This window comes from Pelecanus crispus, chromosome Z (assembly GCF_030463565.1).
Source record: "Pelecanus crispus isolate bPelCri1 chromosome Z, bPelCri1.pri, whole genome shotgun sequence".
Lineage (NCBI taxonomy): Eukaryota > Metazoa > Chordata > Aves > Pelecaniformes > Pelecanidae > Pelecanus > Pelecanus crispus.
In genome coordinates, this window is record NC_134676.1 from 82,543,095 (window position 1) to 82,566,950 (window position 23,856).

At 36.4% G+C, this 23,856-nt stretch overlaps 1 protein-coding gene across 1 annotated transcript in view; it reads left to right on the forward strand.

The window, feature by feature from the left end:
- ADGRV1 (adhesion G protein-coupled receptor V1) overlaps window positions 1–23,856 on the forward strand; it is a 321,657-nt gene that overhangs the window by 17,173 nt on the left and 280,628 nt on the right. Inside the window, exons 10-21 of the mRNA XM_075727117.1 lie at window positions 1,590–1,766; window positions 2,811–3,034; window positions 10,216–10,248; window positions 11,952–12,078; window positions 12,167–12,352; window positions 13,308–13,488; window positions 14,095–14,258; window positions 14,915–15,038; window positions 15,418–15,684; window positions 18,036–18,162; window positions 20,256–20,473; window positions 21,622–22,365. Coding sequence (XP_075583232.1) covers window positions 1,590–1,766; window positions 2,811–3,034; window positions 10,216–10,248; window positions 11,952–12,078; window positions 12,167–12,352; window positions 13,308–13,488; window positions 14,095–14,258; window positions 14,915–15,038; window positions 15,418–15,684; window positions 18,036–18,162; window positions 20,256–20,473; window positions 21,622–22,365 — 2,572 coding nt within the window. The remainder of the gene's footprint in view (window positions 1–1,589; window positions 1,767–2,810; window positions 3,035–10,215; window positions 10,249–11,951; window positions 12,079–12,166; window positions 12,353–13,307; window positions 13,489–14,094; window positions 14,259–14,914; window positions 15,039–15,417; window positions 15,685–18,035; window positions 18,163–20,255; window positions 20,474–21,621; window positions 22,366–23,856) is intronic.

A 23,856-nucleotide genomic window follows, 5' to 3' on the forward strand; every position in this document is an offset into this window, starting at 1 on the left:
CCACTTCCCCCTCCTGCAATAAAACCTTACTATATGATAATATCTGATAACTCCAAGCAAAAAACATCCTTGTGGGAGTTAAAGGTGGTTGTCATTGGGGGTTCATGCCCCAATAAAATGTTTGCAGAAGTATATGCAAATCAGTTACAGAAACATTTATTATAATGATGCATGTCGACAGAATCACATGGTATACACTATATTTGAAAGAAATACTTAAACAGGCAAGTACTGCTCTCCTTACTATGTCAGTACTGCTGCTGGGTTTAGTGAGAGATACATCCCATTCAAAGAAAAGGTAAACATTTTTCTATTTCTTCTTAGTATTGATAAACCATCAGAAATGCATTTCATACGTCCAACTGAAATGCTATGAGATGGTAATGGCCTTAGGTTATAATTTGCAAGTGACCCATGCATGCTGGGTTTTTCCAGCAGAACATCATTTTCAGATAAGCTCATTTTTCTCTGTAGGGATTCAGCTAGTTCTGCCACTTCATATTTTTGCAAATTGTTTGGCTAAGAGATAACAAATGCATTCACACATAGGAAAAGAAAGAATCCTTTAGCAGTGCTGTTTGTATAGAAATCAGAACAATGTTGTAGAATCTATTATGATTCTTCTAATCTGTTTCCTACTTATATATATAAATATATAGCTACTAATGATAGTAGTCAAGCATTGGAACAGGCTGCCCAGAGAAGTGGTGGAGTCACCATCCCTGGAAGAGTTCAAAAAAATGTGTAGACGTGGCACTTTGTGACATGGTTTAGTGGGCATGGTGGTGTTGGGTTGATGATTGGACTGATGATCTTAGAGATCCTTTCCAATCTTAATGATTCCTAGTTTTTACTTTCATTATAAATGATCCAGCCACCAAGCCAGGAGGCGTGGGGTTGTTACTCTACCCTTAACTGGTTTAGTGTGCACTTGGTAATGTTACATTAATGGTTGGACTGGATGATCTTAAAGGTCTTTTCCAACTTAAACAATTCTATGACTCTATGATTCTATGAAATGTGGTAACACAAGAGGAAACTACAGTTTTGAAATACTGTGCTGGTTTTCAGTCCTGAATGCAATTCTAATGTATTAGTTATTATAAATGGGTAAGTCCTTAAAGTTGTATGAGAGAGGAAAGAAGATTGTATCATTCTTTGGCTTCATCAGAGGCTGTAAATTATTATGTTTCCAGTGACTTCAGCAGATTTTTATCAATGCGTGGCACAAAAAATGAGGTTAAGACAATAGCTTGGGCCATTTGTCACATCAATACTGTTATTCATAGGTCTAGTAATAATTGGCTGATCTAGAAGGTTCATTCTCCCTCTACATACATTTAGTAGTGTATACAAACATGATTTGTCTGAGAGGTATACCATTCTGCTGACAAAGCTCAGTGGTATCCACTTTATTTCTTTGACACATCTACTTGCACATTTTTGTAACAGCAATGTTGCCACTAAGAGAAATTTGTTCTGGAGATGTTTTGCTCCCTGCATATGAAACTTTTTTGGAAATGTCAGAGTTGTTCTGACTTGGTGCTAAGCCTTCTTATTTCTCAATTTTTTACTACTTTTTCCTACAGCTGGACAAAGTTGAGCTGGTGAATAGTATTCCTCTAGTCCCACCTGTAAGTCCTAGATTAGATGAGGTTCGAAATATTTCTCTGAGGATTACTCCAGATATTGCAAATGGAGAAATAGGCTTTACTGGCAATCTTCCAATTATTCTTTCTGAGCCAGAAGATTCTGCTGCTACAGTGGTAAGTAAACCTTTTTATATTGTCCTTTACTATGGAAAATTTATTTGGAGAAAGCAAAGTTTGCTATATTCAGTGTAACATATGAAAGTTAATGTGAGGAAAATCCTTCCTCTAAGGTTGTGCCTGATCCCAAATATTCCCTTGCTTAAAAAAAAGGGGGGGGGGGGGTGCAAAAAAGTGCTCGTAGAATGAAGGTCTGAAATAATGTGTTAGTCATTATCAGAAAAGTGAGGTTGATTTTTGCTTTCTCTGTAAGCATCCAAAACCAGTTAGATCTTGACTCACACAAAACAAAAGATGTTGCAGACATTTTTAATCTCTCTCACCAACTGCAAAGGTAGTAATGTAAAGTAGGACTGATACTGGTCCTAGGTTTCATGGAAATGTCTGTGTACCTTATAGTTGACTGACTTATATGTGAACATATTTTTTGGCTTGCTGGGTGTGTTTTCCAACAATTGTGCTTTTCAGGTTTCTGAGAACCCAAAGAAGCATTTTCAAAAGCATCACCATCCGTACGAGTGCCTTAGTCTCAGCTGGAATTTTTTTTTTTTAATTTTTTTTTCATACATTTTCACTTTTTTCCCTGGCTGTTTTCACTGAAATATTCCCACAAATCCCAAATCAAATAACTCATTCTCAGTTTAATACTGCTAATTACCTTAAGCAGAGTACAGCTTGCACTCTACTATAATAACCAGAGTAATTATCATAGTTATATTTAAAATCTAGGTTGTGTCTTGAAGAGGTGGGCACTGATTAAATCAGTCATACAAGGGTTTTTGTGTTTATGGTTGCTTAGTGATTTGTGGTATAAATCTGTCATGTCCACTGTCTGAGTATGTAACTGATGAATGGTTAAAAGGATAAGATTCAGTACACATTTTCATTGATACACCATCTTTGATTTCATATCATATACATAGGTATGAGTAAAAACAAGAAGCTGAAAGTTTTGAGGCTCATATTCATTTGTAATTTGCAAGGGGGTAATTGTTTTTGCATCTAGTTTCACAAATCACAACAGATTCATGTGTTTCACAGGTTTCCATTGTATTGCATCGAGATGGAACTGATGGTCAAGCAACTGTGTTTTGGAGTTTGAAACCCTCTGGTGTCAACCAAAAGGCAGTAACTCATGATGACATAAGTCCTTTTAATGGCTCTGTTGTTTTCTTATCTGGACAAAGTGATACTACAATCAACATTACTATTAAAGCTGATGATATACCTGAAATGAATGAAACTGTGTTATTAACTTTGGACAGGTATTGTACCTTATTCTCTATGCATATGTATCAGTTGTAATACCCAATTTATATATAACAATTATTAATTAGGAGGTATTGCCTGTATTGTGTTCATAAGTGCCTGAAGGAATATTAGGCCCTTGATTCAGACTGTGTATGGATTCTTCTTTGACTGGAGATCAGTGTAAGAAGCTGTGTTGTATTTACTATCTAATGACTTAATTTTGTTTATATTGTGATGAAAATAATGTACACTATTTAGAAAGTTCTTTCAAGTTTGATCTTTAGTTATAGCTCCTGGTTATAACACATATCTTTTCAGAAAAGTAATATTTACTGAGATAATCAAGAAAACTACAATGAAGAGTAGAAAGCAACACATAAGTCTGTTTCTGTCAGAAAAAGGTTTATAGCTGGGGTGTTGTTGCAGAATTAGATCAGCTTTTTAGTTGTTTGATCTGCACATTCAGTATTGCTTGCTCTTGATAATTACTTGCTTCCATCACAACTCCTGGCTTCCAAAATAGCCTGGTGTGACCATTACCACAGTCTTTCGCTACAAAGAGAGCAATGGTGTTTCTGAAGCACAGTGTTGCAGTCTCCCTTTTGCGTGAGATCAGGATTATAGGGTAATTAAGGCTGTAAGGGACCTCAGGAGATGCTATTTTCTGCATGTGAGCACTACTCAGAATACTTAAATTAGTTCACATCCAGGAGTGTATTCCCTCTTTGATTTACTAAACAAGAGAATCTTGGCTATGTGTTCTGTCCTGCTTTCGACAACTCAATTGTATATCTAGTTTAGAAATACCAGCACTTCTTCTACTACCTTCTATTAGTCTAAGGTACATTTTTCTGCTTTTTCTGGAAACATACTAATAGGGGTCTGCCAGCAGCAGTGTCCACATTGAACACCTACTACTTACACAGTCCCTACCTTATGCAGAAGTGGTTTTGTCCTATATAGGAAATGCAAACTAGCTCTTGGGAGCTTCAACACCAGATACCCATGGTGATTACATACTAGCAAACCAGCAACCAGCTCCTCAAGCTACTGCTGATCCTGTTTCGGAAAGCCTGTTTTTTGAACATCATTCTATCACACAGAAAAGATGTTGTTCCATTGCAGGACTGGCCTGCTTCTGTAACAGCTGTCTAGTGGATGCATCTAGTGCAGAATGACTTATTTCATGCTACCTTGGCTACTCACTATGTTGAAATGACCATCCTGATCAAGACAAAAAACAATGGAGACTATTGCAAGCAGGTCTCTGCTTTCCTGGTTCACCTCAAGGAATTCATTAGAGTCTCTGGCACAAAGCAGGAAACTAAGATTAGAAATGATGATGGAAGTTGTGACAAAGTTGAGTGAGGTGGTCAAAAAGTGGGAGTGGAAGGGTAGGAAACAAATAAGTAGGTAGAGGAAGTGGACAGTGTAAAAGGTTAGCTTTTTAAGTTCTGACAGCTCCGGAGATGTGTGTAACAACAGCTTTCTGCCATTTATTCTGAGTAGAAGCCCTAGGCTATGCCTTGAAAATGATGGCTGCAGTGAGGATTGAACTGGCAGCTGACCAAATGTTCTGGTTTTGCTATGCACAGTGGGAGTAGCAGGTTCTGCTGATCTTGAAGTGGCTGGTAAAAAGTGTGCCAGCAGTAAGCAGCTCTCCTGCACTTGGCAAGGTCGAAGAGTGAAGTAAGGAACAGGTGGTCTCGCCTGGAAAAAGAAATAAACAAGGAAGAGAGAAAATCTGAACTTTCCTCTAGATCTGGACAGTGTTCTTCAAGGCTATGAGTGAAATTTGGCAACTTTAACATTAGCAGAAGCCAAGAATGAAATGACTGCAATCATCATCCTTTCAGTACTGTAGAGGACTCTTCAAATCAGGGTTGAAGGATACTGGCAGGGTTATGTGTGTAAGCTTGTGGTATTGCTTTCTGCATAGTTTGTCTTTTCTGGATGAACAGAAGATTTCAGTTTCCAAGGCTGGCAGCCAGCACCTCACAGCAGCAGTGAATTAGCATGAAAACAAAGATGCACTGTGCTGTGGATGTGCTTGTACTGTTCTATAAATTGTAGCATAAGTCTGTAGGAAAATAGAGCGTGTAAGAACTTTAATGAAACTATAGACATAGAAATACGTTCATAAGCATTCTATTTACTGCAATTAATAATAGCATGGATAAAATAATAAAAATAATTAGTTCTAACAAGGATGTATTATTTACAACTCAGTGGTGTTGTTAAGGCAGTTTACATTTTAAACAAGCTTTAATTGCATCCATAACTATAAAAGAAACTTTCCAAGCCATTAAAAATAGTGTTTTCTTTCCTTGTTCTATGGCTTCTGTCCATGGGCCATAGATATTTAAAATAACTCTGAATTATGTCCACAAATTGGAGGCCAATGTATATCATGACAAATACGCTTCCAAAGAAGACAGATGAATAATAAAGAAGCAAGACAATCCTGTACCTGCTGAAGCTTCTTCATATGTTCTGTTTTTAGGAGCAGCTTCAGGTTGAATGCCTGCCTATATCTGAATAGGCCTGAATTGAGATCAAACATAAATAAAGCCAGATATCTGTAGTGAAATCTGTATGGGAAAGAAAAGGCCTTGGTCATCTTGGTGAATGTAGGTGGAACAGGCCATGGAAATTGTGTGTATGCTTTGTGAAAGCATATATACATACTAGGGCTGTTCATTTTACCTGGTAAGCACAAATAGAAATCAGTTTTTTAAAAATCTGGTTGTTGTTTTTTCCTTCTGCACAATGTATTCTCCTATTGGCAGTAGTCATCCCCTCAGTAAGGTGCAGATACACAGTTACCGATTTGGCAGTTTGCACAAGAGGAGGGCCAGGACCTCCAGAGCACGTGGGTTGTGTTTGCACTCTTAAGTGAGTACCGGTGAGAATGAGAACTTGCAGACTTTGGGATCTGCAAACAGCAATATGCTGAGAAATTGATTTTAATTTGTGAAAGTGATACTCTATGAACAGATGACTATTTAAATAGTTCTTATGCTCAAATTTTTTTTTGAGTCATGACTTATATAATTTAGGATACCAGAACATATTCATATACATATGTTATGACCTAAACCTCATTTACTATATATAATGAAGCAAAACTGAAGCAATGTAAAGTGGGGATTTTTCTAGTTCTAGTGATTTCTGTGATGCAATACAAATTTCCACAGGCTGAAATTCTGTCTTGAGTAAATTTAGAAAACAGATTTTTAAAAAATTGCAAATGCAAAACATAGGTTTGACTATTTCATTATGAAATGTCTTACAGTTTTTTAACATTTCTGTGTTTAAGATATTACTTCATGTCAAAAAGCAAATCATAGAAGGCCCATTTAAAGCACTGCATACTGTATATGGTCCTTAATTCAGGGTGCAGGTGATGCTTGTATGTTGTGGGTTGCTGTATGCACTGGCATGCACAGAAACACTAATATACTGTTTAATGGAGCTGGGATTTTCTCCTAACTTGGTGATTTTCTGTGGCTAGTGTCTGTTTCAAAACCATATCTGTCTGTCTTAAGTACTTTTTCCATTAAGTAATATGTATGATACTATAGGAATTACCTCTTTCAGTGTAAACCATTGGATTTTTCTTCAAGGGTTTGGTCAGACTTCATTTAGATGGGGAAAAAGTTATTTGAAAATAGTAGTAGAATGTTGAAAAGAGTGCTACTGGACACCTACTGCTAGCTTCTATTACTTTTCAAAATAATAACACCATATATCTGCTGCTATGAGTAACAAAAATTAAAATAGCCTCCAAAATCAAATAATTTGTGGATTAAACCTGGAGGAAAGGTGTTTCCTCTGATGGGAAGCGCTGTGGAATTTATAATGTGGCAAATCCAACTTTAATACTGTTCTTTAAAGCTAGGTCCTGCCACTAATTAAATCAGTAGATAATCCTGAAAAAATTGAAAAACGGGTGAACACTGACTACAAAGCAAGGAAGCAAATTGAGTAAAATTCCACAGGCAATCTGAATGCACCTTTTCTGAGATACCCCGATAGAAAAGAACGTTTTTTAGAGAAGAGTGTTTTTAATAGTAGCAGCAATCCACATTCACAGTTGCAATTTAGTTTCTCAGGTGTATTTCAAAACATTCACTTTCTACAGAATTCCAATTCTTGGTCCAAAGCTGTCAAATTCAACCATGCTGCATCTCTTAATAATTATTATTTTATTTGCAGTGGTATTTAGTTCATAATAACATTGAAATTCCCATCTTACTTTAAAGTCAGTCAAAAATCTTCTTTCTGATAATTTGTAGTACTATGTGTTTAAAAAAGTGCAAGAAACATTTTGAAGCTACTGTTATTTGTCCTAATTAATCTGTAGTTCTTGCTAAATAGTAATTAAGGGTTTTTTAAAGAAAGAATTTCCCTAATGACCAGTCGTTTCACATAAGATTTGTCATATGGAAAGTGGTTTTTTTACACACTTACGCAGTTTGAGATTGTGTTTCTTACATTAGCATCATAAACATTACCAGGGCTTATCCTCTGTGATAAAATGAAACTTCACATCCACAGATAGCTGTTTTACAGCTGAGGAGACAGATAGGCAAGTGGCTTTCCCAGTGAGAAGGATCTCCTTACTCCTGGTCAAGAGCTCTCTCTAGTAGCTGGAACTCGTTGGTATGGCTAGGCAACCGTGTACAAGGAGCTGTTTTAACTTTTAGCGTTACTTCTGAATGCCCTCACCTGACCAAACCATGAGTTTTAGAAGTTCTAAATAGCCATTTTTGTTCCACTTCCACGCTGCTGTTACAGGAGTGCCTAAAGAGATGGTTTCACATACCACGAAGAGTGAAACAGGACTAACCTGATCCTGTACAATCCATGGCAGTTTGGACACCTTCAATCTGTGACAAAAGGACTGTACATGAACAGTCCGCTGTTCTTGGAGGTCATCAGGGCATGTAGCAAAAGCTGATGGCTGGTGGCCTGGGGGCTGTGTGGTGGTGTAGAGCCAGGAGTCCAGCCTGATAACATGGCTGGTTGGGCAGTGGCCCATCCCACCACTCCCAGCAAGGCGGGAGAGCAGGCTGGAGCAGGTAACTGGGGGCAACTTGGAGGCCAGGTCATCAGGCAAGGTCATGATGGTGGGGCAGGTCAAGCCAGGGACACATGTCAGGTTTAGGCTGGAGGATGGTCACCAGGGTCAGGCACAGCCCAGCAATTGCGAGGCAGGGCAAAGTGAGGAGATAAATCCAAGGTCGAGCCGGGAAGTCACCTGTTGTGTCCTGGTCCAGGGATGTTATGAGAATTTATATGAGTGTACCTCAGAGCGTAGACACAAGGGATCCTGCTGTGTACACCATTCAGTGCTGAGGTAACAGCAGCTCGGAGTTAGAAGCCTAAGCCTAGGTGCTTCTATTCTATTTTTGCATAGGCTATTTTATGCCATTTTTTAATAGTAAGCAGCATTTACTGTGTCAGAACAGTGATAGCAATCTGGCCAGTTGTGCAGAGAAAACATGGTCCGATCAATCAATCAATCAATCAATAAATAAACAAATTGATCCTAGTGATGAAAATGGAGATGGAGAAACCTCCTGACCAATGGTTTCCTTTAGCAGTGGATGGGCTGGATCTGACTAGTCGCTTTCTGACCTGCAAGTTCTCTAGATTCCAATCTGACTTACACTGTGTTTTAAAGCAATAAAGTATTGCCAGTCTTCTCAGCCCTTTCAAAGAACCCCTGGAGATGCTCAAGATGTCCACCTCATGGTACTTTGTGGCCATTTCACGTCTGCTACCCTCTTCAGATTTCTGTAGTGCTGCCATTGTGCATTACAACACAATATTAGATTCTAGCACTACTCCTCGGTTCATTTGAACAGGCTTTTTTGTCCAAACTGTGTATGGACTCATGCAGTGTAACTCCATGAAGATGAAAGAGATTTTATTTCTGGCATGACCTTTCACTTTCAGATGAATAATTATGTCTTAACTACTTAAACTTGTACATACATATCAAAAACTCACTTGACATAATGGTTCATTTGTATTCTCTGTTGTAAATTATATTACCAATAGCTTAGCTATATAATTAAATTTTAGCATTACCAACTCTGGAATTTCCTCCTTGATCTTTTCATTATATTAGTACTTTGACAGTTTTGGAAGATTTTTGCATATGTTTCTGAAGGAAGGGAGAATGTCTCAATGTGTAGGATTTAAAATCTAGCCTCACTGGAAATCAATGACAAATTTCTGTTAATTCAGATCTCCTATTTGAAAGAATGTATCTGCAAGTGTATTTGCTTTATTTTCTCAGAATTTTGGGTGAACTTTTATCTCTATTGAATTCCAAATCTGAGTTCTTTTTGAGATTAGTGAAGTCAGAATTTCACTTTATAAATTCTGTGGTAATCTGTTTACAGTGTTTTGATAGAAGGTACAGGTTTTATATTTAATTTATATTTATTTTAGATTAAGAAAGCCAAAATGCATGCTTGCCATTGCAGAATAATACTGCCCTTTCATTTGACTTGATGTGGTAGTTTTATTGTAAGTGCTTGTCTGAAATTGAAGCAATTTAGAGATTAGCAAATACTCTTTTCTTATTTTTGTATTTTTGTTTGTTATATTTTTATATTTATTATTTTATTTTGCTACTCTGATTAACTGAAAAATCATCACAAATCAAAAAGTTTGATGTGATTTTGTGTCAAAGTAGTGTTTGATATATGACTATTACAACTCCCACTGCTCTTACCTGTTTGCATCACTACTTTGGCAGACTGATGAAATAACATATCATGGAAGCATGTAGATTTTTTTCTTAATTAAAGGACTGTTTATAAATGTGGGCTGCTGGTGCAGTTGTGAGCAGGCACAGAGGTCGGCAGTAAATGAGCTTTTGGAGGAGGCACTGGTAGGATATGCCATGAATGGGTCTTGACATGCTGAATTGGTCATGGAGTCATTTCTTCTAAGTGGGAACTGCCCACTTGCTAGCATTTGTCAACAGGAAAGTGCCAAGCAAGTAGGGTTCCCATAAAATGAACATTATAAGCTTTTGGAGAGGAAAAAGAAAGCTTTGTGTTGTGGGGTTTTTTTAATTATTATTATCCTTTTCTGAGATCAGTACTATTGAAATTCTAGCAAGTGGCACTTTCATTCCTTCCCCCATCCCCTTTCTTTCTTTCTGTGTTGACAGGGTAGAGACAGAAAGGTTTGTCGTGTACTTTGGGTAAGTGCAGTGAACTGTGGTTTGTCTTCAGTGAATCAGTGCTTTGTTTTACAAGTGGTTGGTTTGGACAGAATCTGTTTTTATCATTTCTTTTCCTCTCAGGAATCACATCTTCTGCATCTCTTCAGACAATGCATGCTTGGCCTTTGGTGTTTAATCTGATGGCATGAGGTTCTGGCATGATGGCGTTTCTTTATTTAGGATCCGTGAATCATGAAAGTTATGAATGCATGGCTTAGTGTTTGATATTTGAGCATTTGATGCAATAATGGATTAGTTGTTTTAAACTGCCACAAACGCAATTTGCTCCAACTAAATGACTGAACTGACTAGAATTATAGAGAAGAAGTTTTCTGTGGTCAAAGATGAGCTGTTATCTTGTTTTTAAATAACCTACATTTAGTTTATGTTAACACAAGTGATTGTGTCTGCTGACATATTTTTTTTAATGTGCAATACACATGATGTTACCCTATTAAATAGATATTTCCTGTTTTGCATCTTGTATTCTGCCTGTGGACTTTGCTACAAGATACATTGCTCTTTTTTTTTTTTGGGGGGGGGCAGGGGGTCATTCCAGTTATTTGTGGAGTGTTTGTAGAAACAGTTCTGGAACTGATTTCAAATATTGGATATAGTAGATCACATTTCTTTCTACATGAAATAGGTTTGGTGAATTCTGTGTTCTAGTACAGTGAAACCATAAAAGTATTTACAATATGTTGGACCAAGATTTCATTGAAACTTTCTTTCAGGAAACAGAAGATGTACAGGAATCTAAATACATAAAACACCATGTAATAAGCCATATCCAAACTGTCAGTCTGAAGGTGCATTCTTGATGCATCCTTCAGTAGCATGTTTTCTTGTATTTTTAATGTAATGAACTTAAAACAATGTCGTTGAAAGTTACCACATCTGAGGAAATGAATACAAGAAATGTGCAAGGTTTCCTTCTTTTGTCAGATATGGCCCAATCGTGTCCATGAGTAAGACCAAGATGCTGTAGAGGTAGCCCAGGGAGAGAAATCCTCCACCAAGAGGAGCACTATTTGATCATGCCTGCACCGTTCACCGTATTTTAGGCAGCAGGTTTGTCGGTAAGGGAGGAGAAAGTGAGTGAGTCTCAGCTACTGGGAGTAGGTCCAATACTTACTAGAGCCAAAATGGGATCCTACAGGTAGTGTCCACATCTTACACAAGCCAGGTTAACACACAGGTGAGGATGAAATGCGCAATACTGAGGTGCAAGTCTCTTCCTATTTGCAGCTATAATACATTTTGCAGAAGAGGGTAAAACTATGTAGCTGTCAATGTAATTTCTATTTGTTTAAATGATTTTGGATTATCCTGTGTGTTTTGATATAAATACAAAGTAATACTGAATCTAAGTCTAACTCTTTACTGTACAATTCTGTTTCTTTTCCTGTGTGTTGTGTGCATATGTGCCTAAAAATACCCAGAATCACCAACTATAAAAAATAATCAGAAAACAAAGTTGCTTCAGAAGGAAAGGTTTTTTTACAAATGGATAAAACATACTGATGTGTCTTTCTTAATTTATTTCATTCTTTGCAGGTAATTGTTTGTTTTCATAATTTATTCATAAAATTCATTAGTACTCTGATTTCCTTTGCATAGGTGTAGATTAAGTTGCCAAACAGAATTGTCACTCAAAACCCCCTCTTGCCTTCCTTTCTCAGGGTCAGTGTGGAAAATCAAATACTGAAATATGGGTTTACCACTTGTGAAATTATTATTCTGGAAAATGATGATCCTGGAGGAGTGTTTGAATTTTCTCCCTCTTCCAGAGGTCCCTACAGTATCAAGGTAGCTATCTGAGTCATTTCTCTTAATCATTATGGACAGCTTAGTTAAAGCAAAATGCTGGAAAAAAGCTGAATTTTCTTTTTTACAGGAAGGGGAGTCTGTTGAACTGCAGATTGTCCGCAGTAGAGGAAGTCTTGTCAGGCAGTTTCTACGCTACACTGTAGAACCAAGAGACAATCATGAGTTTTATGGAAGCACAGGGATTCTGGAGTTTAAGCCTGGTGAAAGAGAGATCATAATTACTCTTCTGACAAGGATGGATGGGATTCCAGAGGTAAAAATTAATATTTTTCTCCCTTCAAATTGCATTCACTGGCGTATTAGTTTGTCACTTATTAAAATATAGGTAAATATATAGGAGCAGAACAAGTGTGTAATGGCTTTTCTCCACAATGTCTTCTCAACCTCCAAACCAGGGAAGTCTGGATAAATAGAAGGTGTCTTTGTGTTTAATAGTCCTCAGTGGAGGACTTAAATTGAATTCAGTTCAATTCCTGTGAATTGAAACAGTTATGCTTTGAATCCATGTAAGTTTTTAGCATTCATGACATTCTGTAGTATCAAGTGTCATTGTTTAATTGAACTCTGTGTGAAGACCCACTTCCTTTTTGTTTTTTTTTTTTTTTTCTAGTAATTGTCTGCTAGCTTCACTCTGTGCTCCCCAGTCTAGACTAATATTGGCCTTATAGATGCAATACTTGTTTTAATGTTCCTTGAAGCATTACCTGTTAGCTTTTTTTCAAGAAATATATGAAGTACAAAGTCCTGTTAGATTAGTAAAGCAAGCTGATAATGTTCTTTCTAAATTAGTGTGCTGTTAATGGTTTTAAAATCTTTGCTTTCCCTGTTACAAAGCCAGAAACATTAATAAATCTTATAGAAAAGAAAACTTACCTTTCAGGCAGCATTACAAATGGATTACATTACATTACATTACAAATTACTAGTGGATTGATGTGATTCTAAGTTAAGTACACAAAATAAGTCCTTGCCTATAATAATGCTAGATTTTTGGACAAAACAGTCCTATCAGAGATAGAAATTTGGGATTATTTCTTTGTTCTGATAGCAATATCCAAACACATTGTGCATGTAGAAAGTGTGTGTGATTTCCTTTTGTTTAAATTTATATCTCTCTGCCTGTCTAGGGACTGTCGATGTTTGCCCGTTTGTTTTGGATGTGAATACTGAATATGTAGTTTTATTCTGACTGAGTTTCTCTCTTTTAGCTGGATGAGATATATTCTGTGGTACTCAGTGGCTACAGTGAAATGCCAGGCAAGTTGGGGAATGCCACAATGGTCAATATAACCATTTTGAAGAATGATGATCCACATGGTGTCATTCAGTTTCTACCTGATGAACTATCAGTAACAATAAAGGAAAGTAAAGGAGAAATCATCTACGCTGGTAATTCTTTTTTATTAGAGTTATGGCTTTATCTGCTGTCTGCCCCTGAAAGGCTTCTTTTCCTCATTTCGCCTTTCTAGGACAATGTCTGACTCAAGTCTCCACTCAGGAGTTTCCAGAGTGGTACAGTGCCAGGAAGATGAGCAGTGCAGACTGAAGTGGAGAAGGATGGGCCTGGAAAGCCAGAGGGATCAATCCAGTAAAAAAATGGCTAGAGAATATGCCAGGCAGGAGGGACGGAGTATTGATGTATGTGCAAAGTGCAACCTGGAGGTAGTAGCTCTGTTTGTGGAGCATGAAGAATAGGGTGCTATGTGAGAGAAGAATAGAGCTAAATCTTGATATGGGTGACTTCAATTTATCTATCTCTATTCAATTATCAAGTACATTTACAGGCAAAAAATAACAAATTTGAGCAAGTCTGAACTGCTTTAATGGTCTATCTTTTTGTATCCTTTTGTGTAGTGCTCTCACATATTATTTGTTTTGCAAGAAGTGGATTTGCTTATTATTTCCTTTCCTTTTTCTTTGTTTCAGTTTTGCTGACCTTTTTGATTTGTGTTGTTCTGAAGATGCACACTGACTGTATATGTTTGCATTTTTTAGCTGCTTACAGAGTTGTAAGAAACCAAGGAAACTATGGCAACGTTAGTGTGTCTTGGATTGTTGACCCAGCATGTACCAATGACATCTATCCAGAACAAGGGACTATTTTCTTTGATAATCTGGAGTTTTCAAAAAATATCACCATTTACTCACTGCCAGATGAGGTAAACATTTTTACAGTGTTTTTGTGTGAGTATATGGGACAAAGAGTAAGTGCTAAAACATTACAATTTAAGGAGAAAGAAGGAATGTCTGTTTTTGAAGAGCCTGGTAAATATTTGTAGGAAAAGCTCAAAATACTTGGGTAAAACTGAGATGACTTCAGCAAATCATAACAGAATTTGAGAAGCTTTGCATGCCTATAAACAAAAAAAGTTAGAAGCTGAGAGTGGTTGAATGTGGTTAAATTATAGAAAACTTCATTTGAGTAGGACCCTTGTTTTGATAGCAGAAAACCTATTTTTTATTTTTAATGCTGATATATTTGAAGTAATACAAGAAAGAATGAGAATAATTCATAATAAATAAATAAAGCTGTAAAAATTAATTGCATGTATCAGAAGCGGGAAACTGCAAGGTAACTTTTGGGTCATCTGTACAACAGTAAAGATGAGGGGACTTCTTTACAAGGATTTTAGACTGATGATTTCTGCCTAACTGTATGAACTGTGATTTGTCATCCCTCTTGACACACTTAAGGATGAATAAATAAAAAACAACACTCAGAAATCTCTGGTTTGTTAACCCCCTCAGCTGTTCATTTTAATTCCTTCATTGTTTTGTAAGCAAGAAATTAATTTCGTAATACTTTCTCTTTCAGGTACCTGAAGAGATGGAAGTATTCATGATCAGCTTGTTCAATGCTACTGGTGGAGCCAGGCTGAGCAATATAACCAGTGCAATTTTACAGATTACAAGGAATGATGATCCCATTTATTTTGCAGGTTAGATATTATTGTTTTTAAATGTAGAATACATATACTACCCCAAACAGATCTGACTGACAGAGCAGCTCATTTAGAAATCCTAATCCCAATGGAGCTAGTATAAAATCTTCATGTTTTCGTTCTGTTGAATTTGTATTTGTCTCCTTCAGACCGTTGCCTTATTTTATTTCACTATTCTCTTTGTTGGTGCTGGGATTGGTTAGGTAGCTAACTACAACAATATTCTCTTGTATTCACAAGTATTTCCATGCCTTTACCATATATGCCTTCTGTGTCACTGAGGAGAAGGATCCTCTTGGGGAGGATTAAGAAAATAGGCCACATGCAAGGAGCTCAGGCTTGAACTCAGGTAGATTTGTTGCTTGTGTATTTTCAGAACCTCTGACAGTGAGTGTTAAAGAAGGAAGTGTTGCAAACTTTACAGTCCTAAGGAATGGATCTGCTGATGTTGCTGTTGCTGTCCAGTATATTACTGTTAATGGAGATGCAACAGCTGAAGAGGGAGACTTTGTTCCCAGTGGAAAGAGCAGTGTCATTTGGTTCGATGTTGGAGAAAGAAAGCAGAATTTACGTGTGTATATTAATGATGATGATACCCCTGAAACTGATGAAACATTTTATATCTTCCTTTTGAATTCTACAGGTAAAAGTAATGATTTGATGTACGTTTAGTAACTCTCCTTTTTTTTTCTGCAATTTTTTACCAGCCTGGTCTTATCATAAACCAATACGTAAATGCCAAGTATTATATGAATAAGCTTTGCTTCAACATTTCTATACAATTACTATACACAGTGTGTTTGGATTTTCATCTTGAATTGCTTAATTGGAAATAAAAATCAAATGATACAGCTGAAACCTTTCCTGCAAAAACAACTGGAGTGAAAATCTCTTTTCAAATGTAAATGCTCCAAATTAGATGGGGTTTTGACTTGACTACAGAAACACAAGGCTAAAGAATGTTAGTACTGCAACAGTCTTTGGAAAGAGGGATTCTTTTAGATTTTTTGTCATGCTCCAGTGTATACTACACAACTGCCTGATTTTTGTAAAAACAAACAGAATTGCCTTATTTTAGAGGAAAGCCATGTAAATTGGTCTCTGTTTTATTTTTGTAGTAGTGCAATGTATGCATACATTTTTTTCAGTCTGACATTATAATTTTACAAGGCTTAATCTACAGAAAAATGTTTGTTAGAAATTACCCAGTGTACCACCAGTAAAGAATGGGTTTATTATCTTAGAAATAACATTGTCTTTTCTTTTTTAAAAAAATCCAAAACTTATAATTTAGCAGGAAATCATACAAAACAATTCAGCACATTCCTATTTTGGAAATAGATGTCTTCAAGAATAAGCCATCACTGCTGTGTAGTATTGATAAGAAAATGTAAGTTAAATGTAAGAAATAGGTAAATTTTCCTGAGCTCTACCTGCTTAATAAAGATCCTCTCCACCCCAGCCCTGCCAAAACTCAAGGTGTAGTGGGAGAGTCATCTACAATTGTGTTAGGAAATTTTAATGATTTACTGTCCTTCAGGTGTTATTGTTCTGTAGCTGAGAGGTAATAACAGGTTGTGAATGCACTACATATCTTTGCAATGCAAACCAAAATGGAATTGCAGAATCCATCAAAATGAGGACTGAGACTTGAGGGGCTGTAATTTAATAAAACAAAGGAAAACTATTACAATTTACCATCAGACTATACCTTCACATTAGATTGTGTGATAGGTTCACAAAGTAAAATACCTACTGGGGATTCAATTCAAGATGAGGAAATAGAAAATTAGGTTTCTTCACTTAGACATGCATACTAGGTGTCTTAGCCCTCATTACAGTCTATAATGATCTGATTCACAGTCAGTGAGACTAAGAGAGCGATTCAGGTTGCACAAAAGTGGACACCCTGTGGCTGGTTTATGAATTGCTCACAAGATTTCATTGATCTCAAACTGCATCTGCCCTATGCATTGGCTGCAGGCAGCCAGAGAATTTTAGGGGAATTTTTAGCAATTATTTGAGTATAAGGTAGTTTATGTGTTTCCTGAGGTCAGCTGGCATTCACTCTGGTACCCAGGTCTCCTACAGAACATCAACCTTACAGAAAGGATTGGACAAATCCATTCTCCTCTCATCTTAAATTTTCTCTTCGGTGATATATATATCTCATCATGCAGCCTCTCTAGAATCACTAAGAATACAGAATATTTCTGTACACATTCCTGAAAAGAAAAAAAATTTATTTTCTTTCTATGATCCGTTACATTTATTGACCTCGATTGTTACATCCCTTTTGAAAGTTATGTTGCACTGTTGTATCTCAGAGAAAATACAAATAGAGGTATATGAAGTTAAAGCAGTAAACACATTGTTTACTTTGGAACAAAAGCTAGTCTAACACTCTTAAATAGAGTGAAAAATGGGATGGAGGTGGAAACATAAGGTACATCTGTGGACATAGGAAGGGTGTTAGAATGTCCCTAAAGTGCTAATATACATACAGAAATCGTACTATCTTCCACTCTCCTTCACAGGTATCTCATATTTTTCCCTTTCAGATATGCTGTGATATGGGTATGACTAAACTCTTAGACATTGTTCTTAGCTTGTAGTTACTTTAAGTGCAGTATTTCTATTCTAGGTCTAAACGAGAGCTGCGATCTCTGAATACATACATATCTTTTTCTTCGGAGTTGACCAATTGATCAAACATATGATCCTTTCTGCTCAGAATCACATCTCTGGTCATGTCACATACATTTTTTCCTGCAAATCTTATGTCTTGCTCTCTGCATGAGATGCTACTTAAGTGTTTTTACTCTGATTTGCCTGTTACTGAGTATCTCGAATAGTGGTTTTCACTGATTGTTTTACCATTGTTCATTTCTTTGTTTGCATAAAAGCAGTTGGTGTGAGAAGGAAACACCTTAAGTTTTAGAGTTACCTCAATTTTGGTTCCAGTTTTGATAATATTAATCACCCTCTTTTTAGGTGATACTGTTATCTTTAAGGCTGGAGTGGCTACAGTTATTATTGAAGCAAATGATGATCCTAATGGAATGTTCTCCTTGGAACCTGTAGAGAAGCCAGTGGAAGAAGGCAAAACTAACAATTTTTTGTAAGTAACTTTTAAATAATACTTTTTCAGTTTTTTGGGATGATGTATGTAGTACTTTATGGATAGTACTCTGACCCATACAAGTTTGCACTGATAAAACGTATTAAAGGAAATAGCTTTACTGAATTTTGGATTAAATGATTTGTAAATATATTGAAGATATCTACTGTTACATTGTCAAGTACACTGTGCGTATTAAAATGTATACAGAAATTCATGTTAAAATGTAAATAAATAAGACTACAGCACTGTTGTTTTCTTATATTCTCAGTAGACTTTAGATACAGAAGAATCTTGATAATTGAGCAGAATATATCCTGGACTAATAGAGAAGTAAAAAACCTTCTCAAAACACAGCTAAATAAATAAAAACAACCTATATTACTATATTCTTTCCGATCGCTTGTTTTTCTTCTATCTGTTAATTAGAGATGGAGGTCTGTACTTAAAGTCCAGATGTGACTCTCTTCTAGATTGAAAATACTCTTCCCTAGTCTGACCTCTGAAAGTATTTTCCTTCCAGCCACTGGTATTCAAGAATGAGAAGAGTTAAGAAATGAATTTGCTTGGCATCTTACCTTGTTATGTTCCATGAAGTCAGGATGGGATTATAATTTGACAAAAATATGTGTTTTTCATTAAGAAACGTCTATACAGGATATAGAGAGAAGTTAGGTCACAATAAATGTGATGGTGTGAACAGTTAGAGAAGAGGCTCTTCTCACATTTGTTTAGTTATCTTTTATATCTTTTTGTTGTTGTTGTTTGGTTTTAGGCCTTGAAGCACATGCCTATGACTGTGATTGAGGTGTTTATGCTTGTGTTACACATATAAAGAATGAAAATCCTTGAGAAAAGAGGATATTAAATACATTGTGTGTTTGGTTTTGTTATGCTGCTCTTTGGGGTTTTTTTTTTGTCCTTTATAATCTTACTTGCAGAATGAATCTTTTTGATTTGATAGTGGGAAGAATGATTGTAGAATGTAGAAGTATGTAGAAGATTTGAACTGAACATGTTTATATACAGGTGCTTTATGGAAGCACATAATACCAAGATCACCAGCATTTGAGGACCGTGCTCAGTCCTCATTGATGAAATATATTTACTAGGGAGCTGTCTCCTCCATACCCTCACTGCTTTAGCTATTGTGTAGTATGTAACAAAAGGGTCAGAGTAGCATATAACCTAACCACTGCGAACAGCTATGGCAGCACTGAGCTTTGAAGGGCGTAATCTGGGTTGCTGCAACAGTGCTACACAGCTGGGATAGAGAGCCTTGGTTAATGGCAAAAAAAGAAAAACCCTTGGAAGCAGAAACAACATAATGCTGTTGCTGTGCCCAGACTAGTTTTGCTGAACTAATTTTTCAGCCTGATATAATCTCTTTGTACAGCATTTTATTCTACCCTGCAAACAGAAGCACACTTTTTGTATGTAAAGCACACTTTGTTAATAAAAGCGCTGTATGCTTCAGTTTTTATTTATAATGCCTTTTTGAAAATGGTGAAATTATGTTACCAGATAGCTATATAAAAAATAAAACCTTGTTTTTATTTACTCCATTCTTAATCTGGAATAACCACAGATTTCTGAAGGACATAGAACATAACCCAAATTTAATACCAATGTAAGCAAGAGTTTAAGGAAACTTTATGGTTAAAGGGAGAAATGTTTGTGGTTAAATGTAGATGATTCTCTTTGCTGTCTAATTGCTGTCTAATATGGCCAGGTATATCAATTTTTAATGTTAACTTGCTGAGCTATTATACATTTGTATTTATTATTTACCTAATAGAGGTGCAAGACAAACTGATGTTTAACTTGACAGTACTACTTTGCATGGACCTGCATTGGTTAGTTTTTTGCTAAGGTATCTGTGATATACCTGGAAGTAGAATTATACTGTGAAATTGTGGGCCTTCAAAGAGGACTGTGTTATTGTTCATGGTTGTATTTATTGTTCATGGTTATTTAGAATGTTGTATATTATTTTTCACAGTAAGGAAGGTTACTGTAATCATGTTTTCCCTTGCTAATGAATGCTGATGCATACCTGCCAGGGCATTCACGCTGTCTGTATCACTGAACAGGGTTTTGAGACATAGAGGACACTTTGGCAATGTCTCATTGACCTGGCAGCTCTTTGATAATGACTCTGCGCTGAGGCCAGGAGAAGAGTTCTATGAAACTTACGGGACTGTGTGCTTCATAGATGGTGAAGGATCAAAGCCAGTAACACTGCATGCTATTTCGGATACAATTCCTGAATTCAATGAGTTTTACATTCTAAAGTTGGTGAATGCTTCAGGTATTGTCTTCCATATCACCCTTTCCTTCATATCTGGTAGAAAAGAATTTTGTTTAATCAATCAAAAAGAAACCAACCCTGGAAAGAGCTTTGCCTTGAATCATGTCTTGATATCCTGTACTTTTCTGGTAAGGTTTTAGGTTTTATTTTTCATTTAATCTTAATTAGGTATATGAATGCAGTTATTCAGTTCCTGAATTACTCTTATACACATTTTGGTGATCTGACCCTTAAAAAGGATGCCTCCTGGTGATTTCAGAGTTACGGATCTTCATGTAGTTGAAGACAAAATAAAGCTATTACAAGCTATGCATGTCTACATAGTGGACGTTGGTTGGTTTATTTGCTTTTTTCTAGAGGAGGTAAAACACTTGTAGTTACCACTTCATATGACTTAAATTACAACTGCTACAGGTCTGGTACTGAGCAAAGTTCTAAATCTCCTGGACTTGTTCCATGCCAGTGCTGTTTATGGTCTTCTGTGCCCAGATACAGCTGAAAATATGTGTTGGCCTTTCCTGTAAGTGAAATCCATATGCATGTACAGAAAATTTCCTACTTAAAATAGGCAGATCACTGCACACTTTGAATGTGGAGACTCTACATTCACATCATGCTCTTCATATCATGAATTGTTACTGTGCAGAAATAGATGACTCATGGCAGGACTTGGCAGCAGTTTTAATACACAACTGGTTACTGATTTTGCAAGGTATCTCTGCTTCTGTTTCAGAGGCAATGGGCCAAATTTTGCCATTCCATATTTGTGTAAATCCTGGAGTAATATGAGAACTGAATTTGGCCCCATGTTTATCAAATGAATCAAAGTTAACCTATCTCATTGAATAATTCAGAAAAAATGGAGTTAATCTTGTTTTAGCTGAAAGACAAGTGTATGTTTTGCAGTTGAAAAATAACATACTGCTTTGTTTTCTATGAAAATTGTGTCTTGATAGTGTTTTTAAAACAATACAGTTAAACTATGTTATTTTTAAATTAGAGCATTTTTTAAGACTTCAGGGGCTCTTTAAAGATTTAACCCTTTTTAGAAACCTATTTTATTAAAAAAACTTTAAGTACTTAGCAACTCTTTTGGACTGTGTTGTTTGAAACCAGCCATTAACTTTTACTCTATCTTCATTATATAGGTGGGTCTCCTGGTCCTGGTGGTCAGTTATCTGAAACAAGCCTTGCTGTAACCGTGATGATCCCATTCAATGATGACCCTTTTGGAGTCTTTGTTATAGATCCAGAGAGCCAGGACAGAGAGATAGTGGAAGATGTTATTTCTGAAGACGATCTTTCCTATATTACAGACTTCACCATCTGGAGACAACAAGGCACCTTTGGTGCTGTCCGGTTAGGTTGGGAAATACTGTCTAGTACATTCCAAGCTGGACTACCATCAATGGTAGATTTCTTGTTGATGGGAGTATTTCCAAGTTCAGTACAGTCCCAGCCTCACATGAGGCGCCATCACACTGGAACAGATGCTTTGTATTTCAGTGGAAAAGAGGATGCGTTTGGGATTATTGGTCAGGAATACCTGTACAATGGAAACACTGCAGTAACCAATTTTACATTTTCAGCGTGGTTAATTCCTAACGTCAGCACTGATGGTTATATAGTTGAAAAGGATGATGATAATGGGACCTTATATTACGGCATGAAAATCCAAACAAATGATTCTCATGTTGCTGTAGTGCTTCATTATACAGCATTAGGATCCAATATAACATATATGGCTAAAGCAACAGTCCTGAAATATCTGGATGAAAATACTTGGCTTCACATTCTGATTACTCTGGATGAAAGTATAATTGAATTTTACATGGATGGAATGCCAGTTCTGGGAGGAATGAAGAGCCTTAAAGGAGAAGCAATTGCTGATGGTGAGCCAATAGCCTGCATTATTCTTCTTTGTAGGTAAAGTTCTGCAATGCATAGAAGAGTCTAGTTCCTTGACAACTGTATGCAAGATACTGAAACTGTTATATCTGATTAGTTAATTGAAAAGAATGGATAGAAACTTCTGAGGATTTTCAAAAAGCATACAGAAAGTAGAGCTGGGAAAGTTCCAGAAAATTCAGAACTGCAACAGAGCTTGGACTGCAATAATTTGAAAATAAATTAATATTTTATAATTATATTTATACATGTATGCTTATCATGTATACATACAGTTATATATGTTTGCAATTAATCATTTCCATAAGATTTACAGCACTGTAGCTGAGAAAGGACTTTTTTCCTCTCAGTGTCTGAAACAAAATGCAATAATGATTTTGTTTCTAGTTGTGTATTATATTAAAGCTAAGCCAATAGCTTGTAAGCAATAGAATTTTTCAGGGTGTAGGTTTACTTAGGAATGTATTTACATGGTATATGAAAATTATGCCCATCAGTTTAATAGTGTTCCAAGGATCATTAGCATGTGTACTTCAGTTTATCTGACTGAATAGTCCCAAATGTTATTTTAGTCATAGGTAACCATTGTGGACATTTGCTCTGAACTAGTACAGCAGTGACCAGAGAAGTATCAGAACAATTCCTTTACAAAATCATATATTATGTGGTTGGAATACAGTTATATTTACTCTTTCTGTTGCAGTTTCCCACTCTTTCACATGCATTTTTTTGCTTGGAGATCATCTCCATCCTTTTTCCTTCCTTCCTCCTGCCTTCAGTTTCACATATTTTCTTTGGTGGGGGTAGGCAGTGAATGATTATCAAATTCTTGAATACAATCTCCTTTTCTTAATGAAAGAAGGAGAATTAAAAAACATACAGTGATGTTAAATGCATATACATCTATATGCACATATGTACACAGACATAGAGGGAGAATAGAGAGGAGACTTCATTAATTGTACAGTGTAGTATATTATTTCTGCCTGTAAATTTCCAGTGGTTGAAGTCTGAGAAATAAATTTGCCCTCTGTAACAAAGTAGTGGCCTCTGCGATTAATAATTTCCATCAGACTTGTAGTACTGTAGCTGAAAAAAGATTTTTTTTTCCCGTCAGTTTCTAAAAGAAAGATATGTGAAATGCAATAATGCTTTTGTTGCTAGAAGGATATGTCTGAGTCTTTGTAAATTTTCTGTATTAGTGGAGATGGCATATGCTCTGTCTGGAGATACCTACAAATATAAGGTAAGGATTTAATCTCTCTCCATTTAATGTCAGATACTACACAGTGGTGAGCCTAGTAGCCCAGATTTTTCTCACCATCCTCTGCCTTGTGCCCTGGGACCATTATCAGTTGCTGTGGCTGCTCTCCTCTAGAACTGACACTCATTGTCATATGTATGCCAGTACATTGAACAGCACAGTTTCTTCCAAAACCAGAAAACAGATGGAAAGAAGAGATATCTATGTGTTT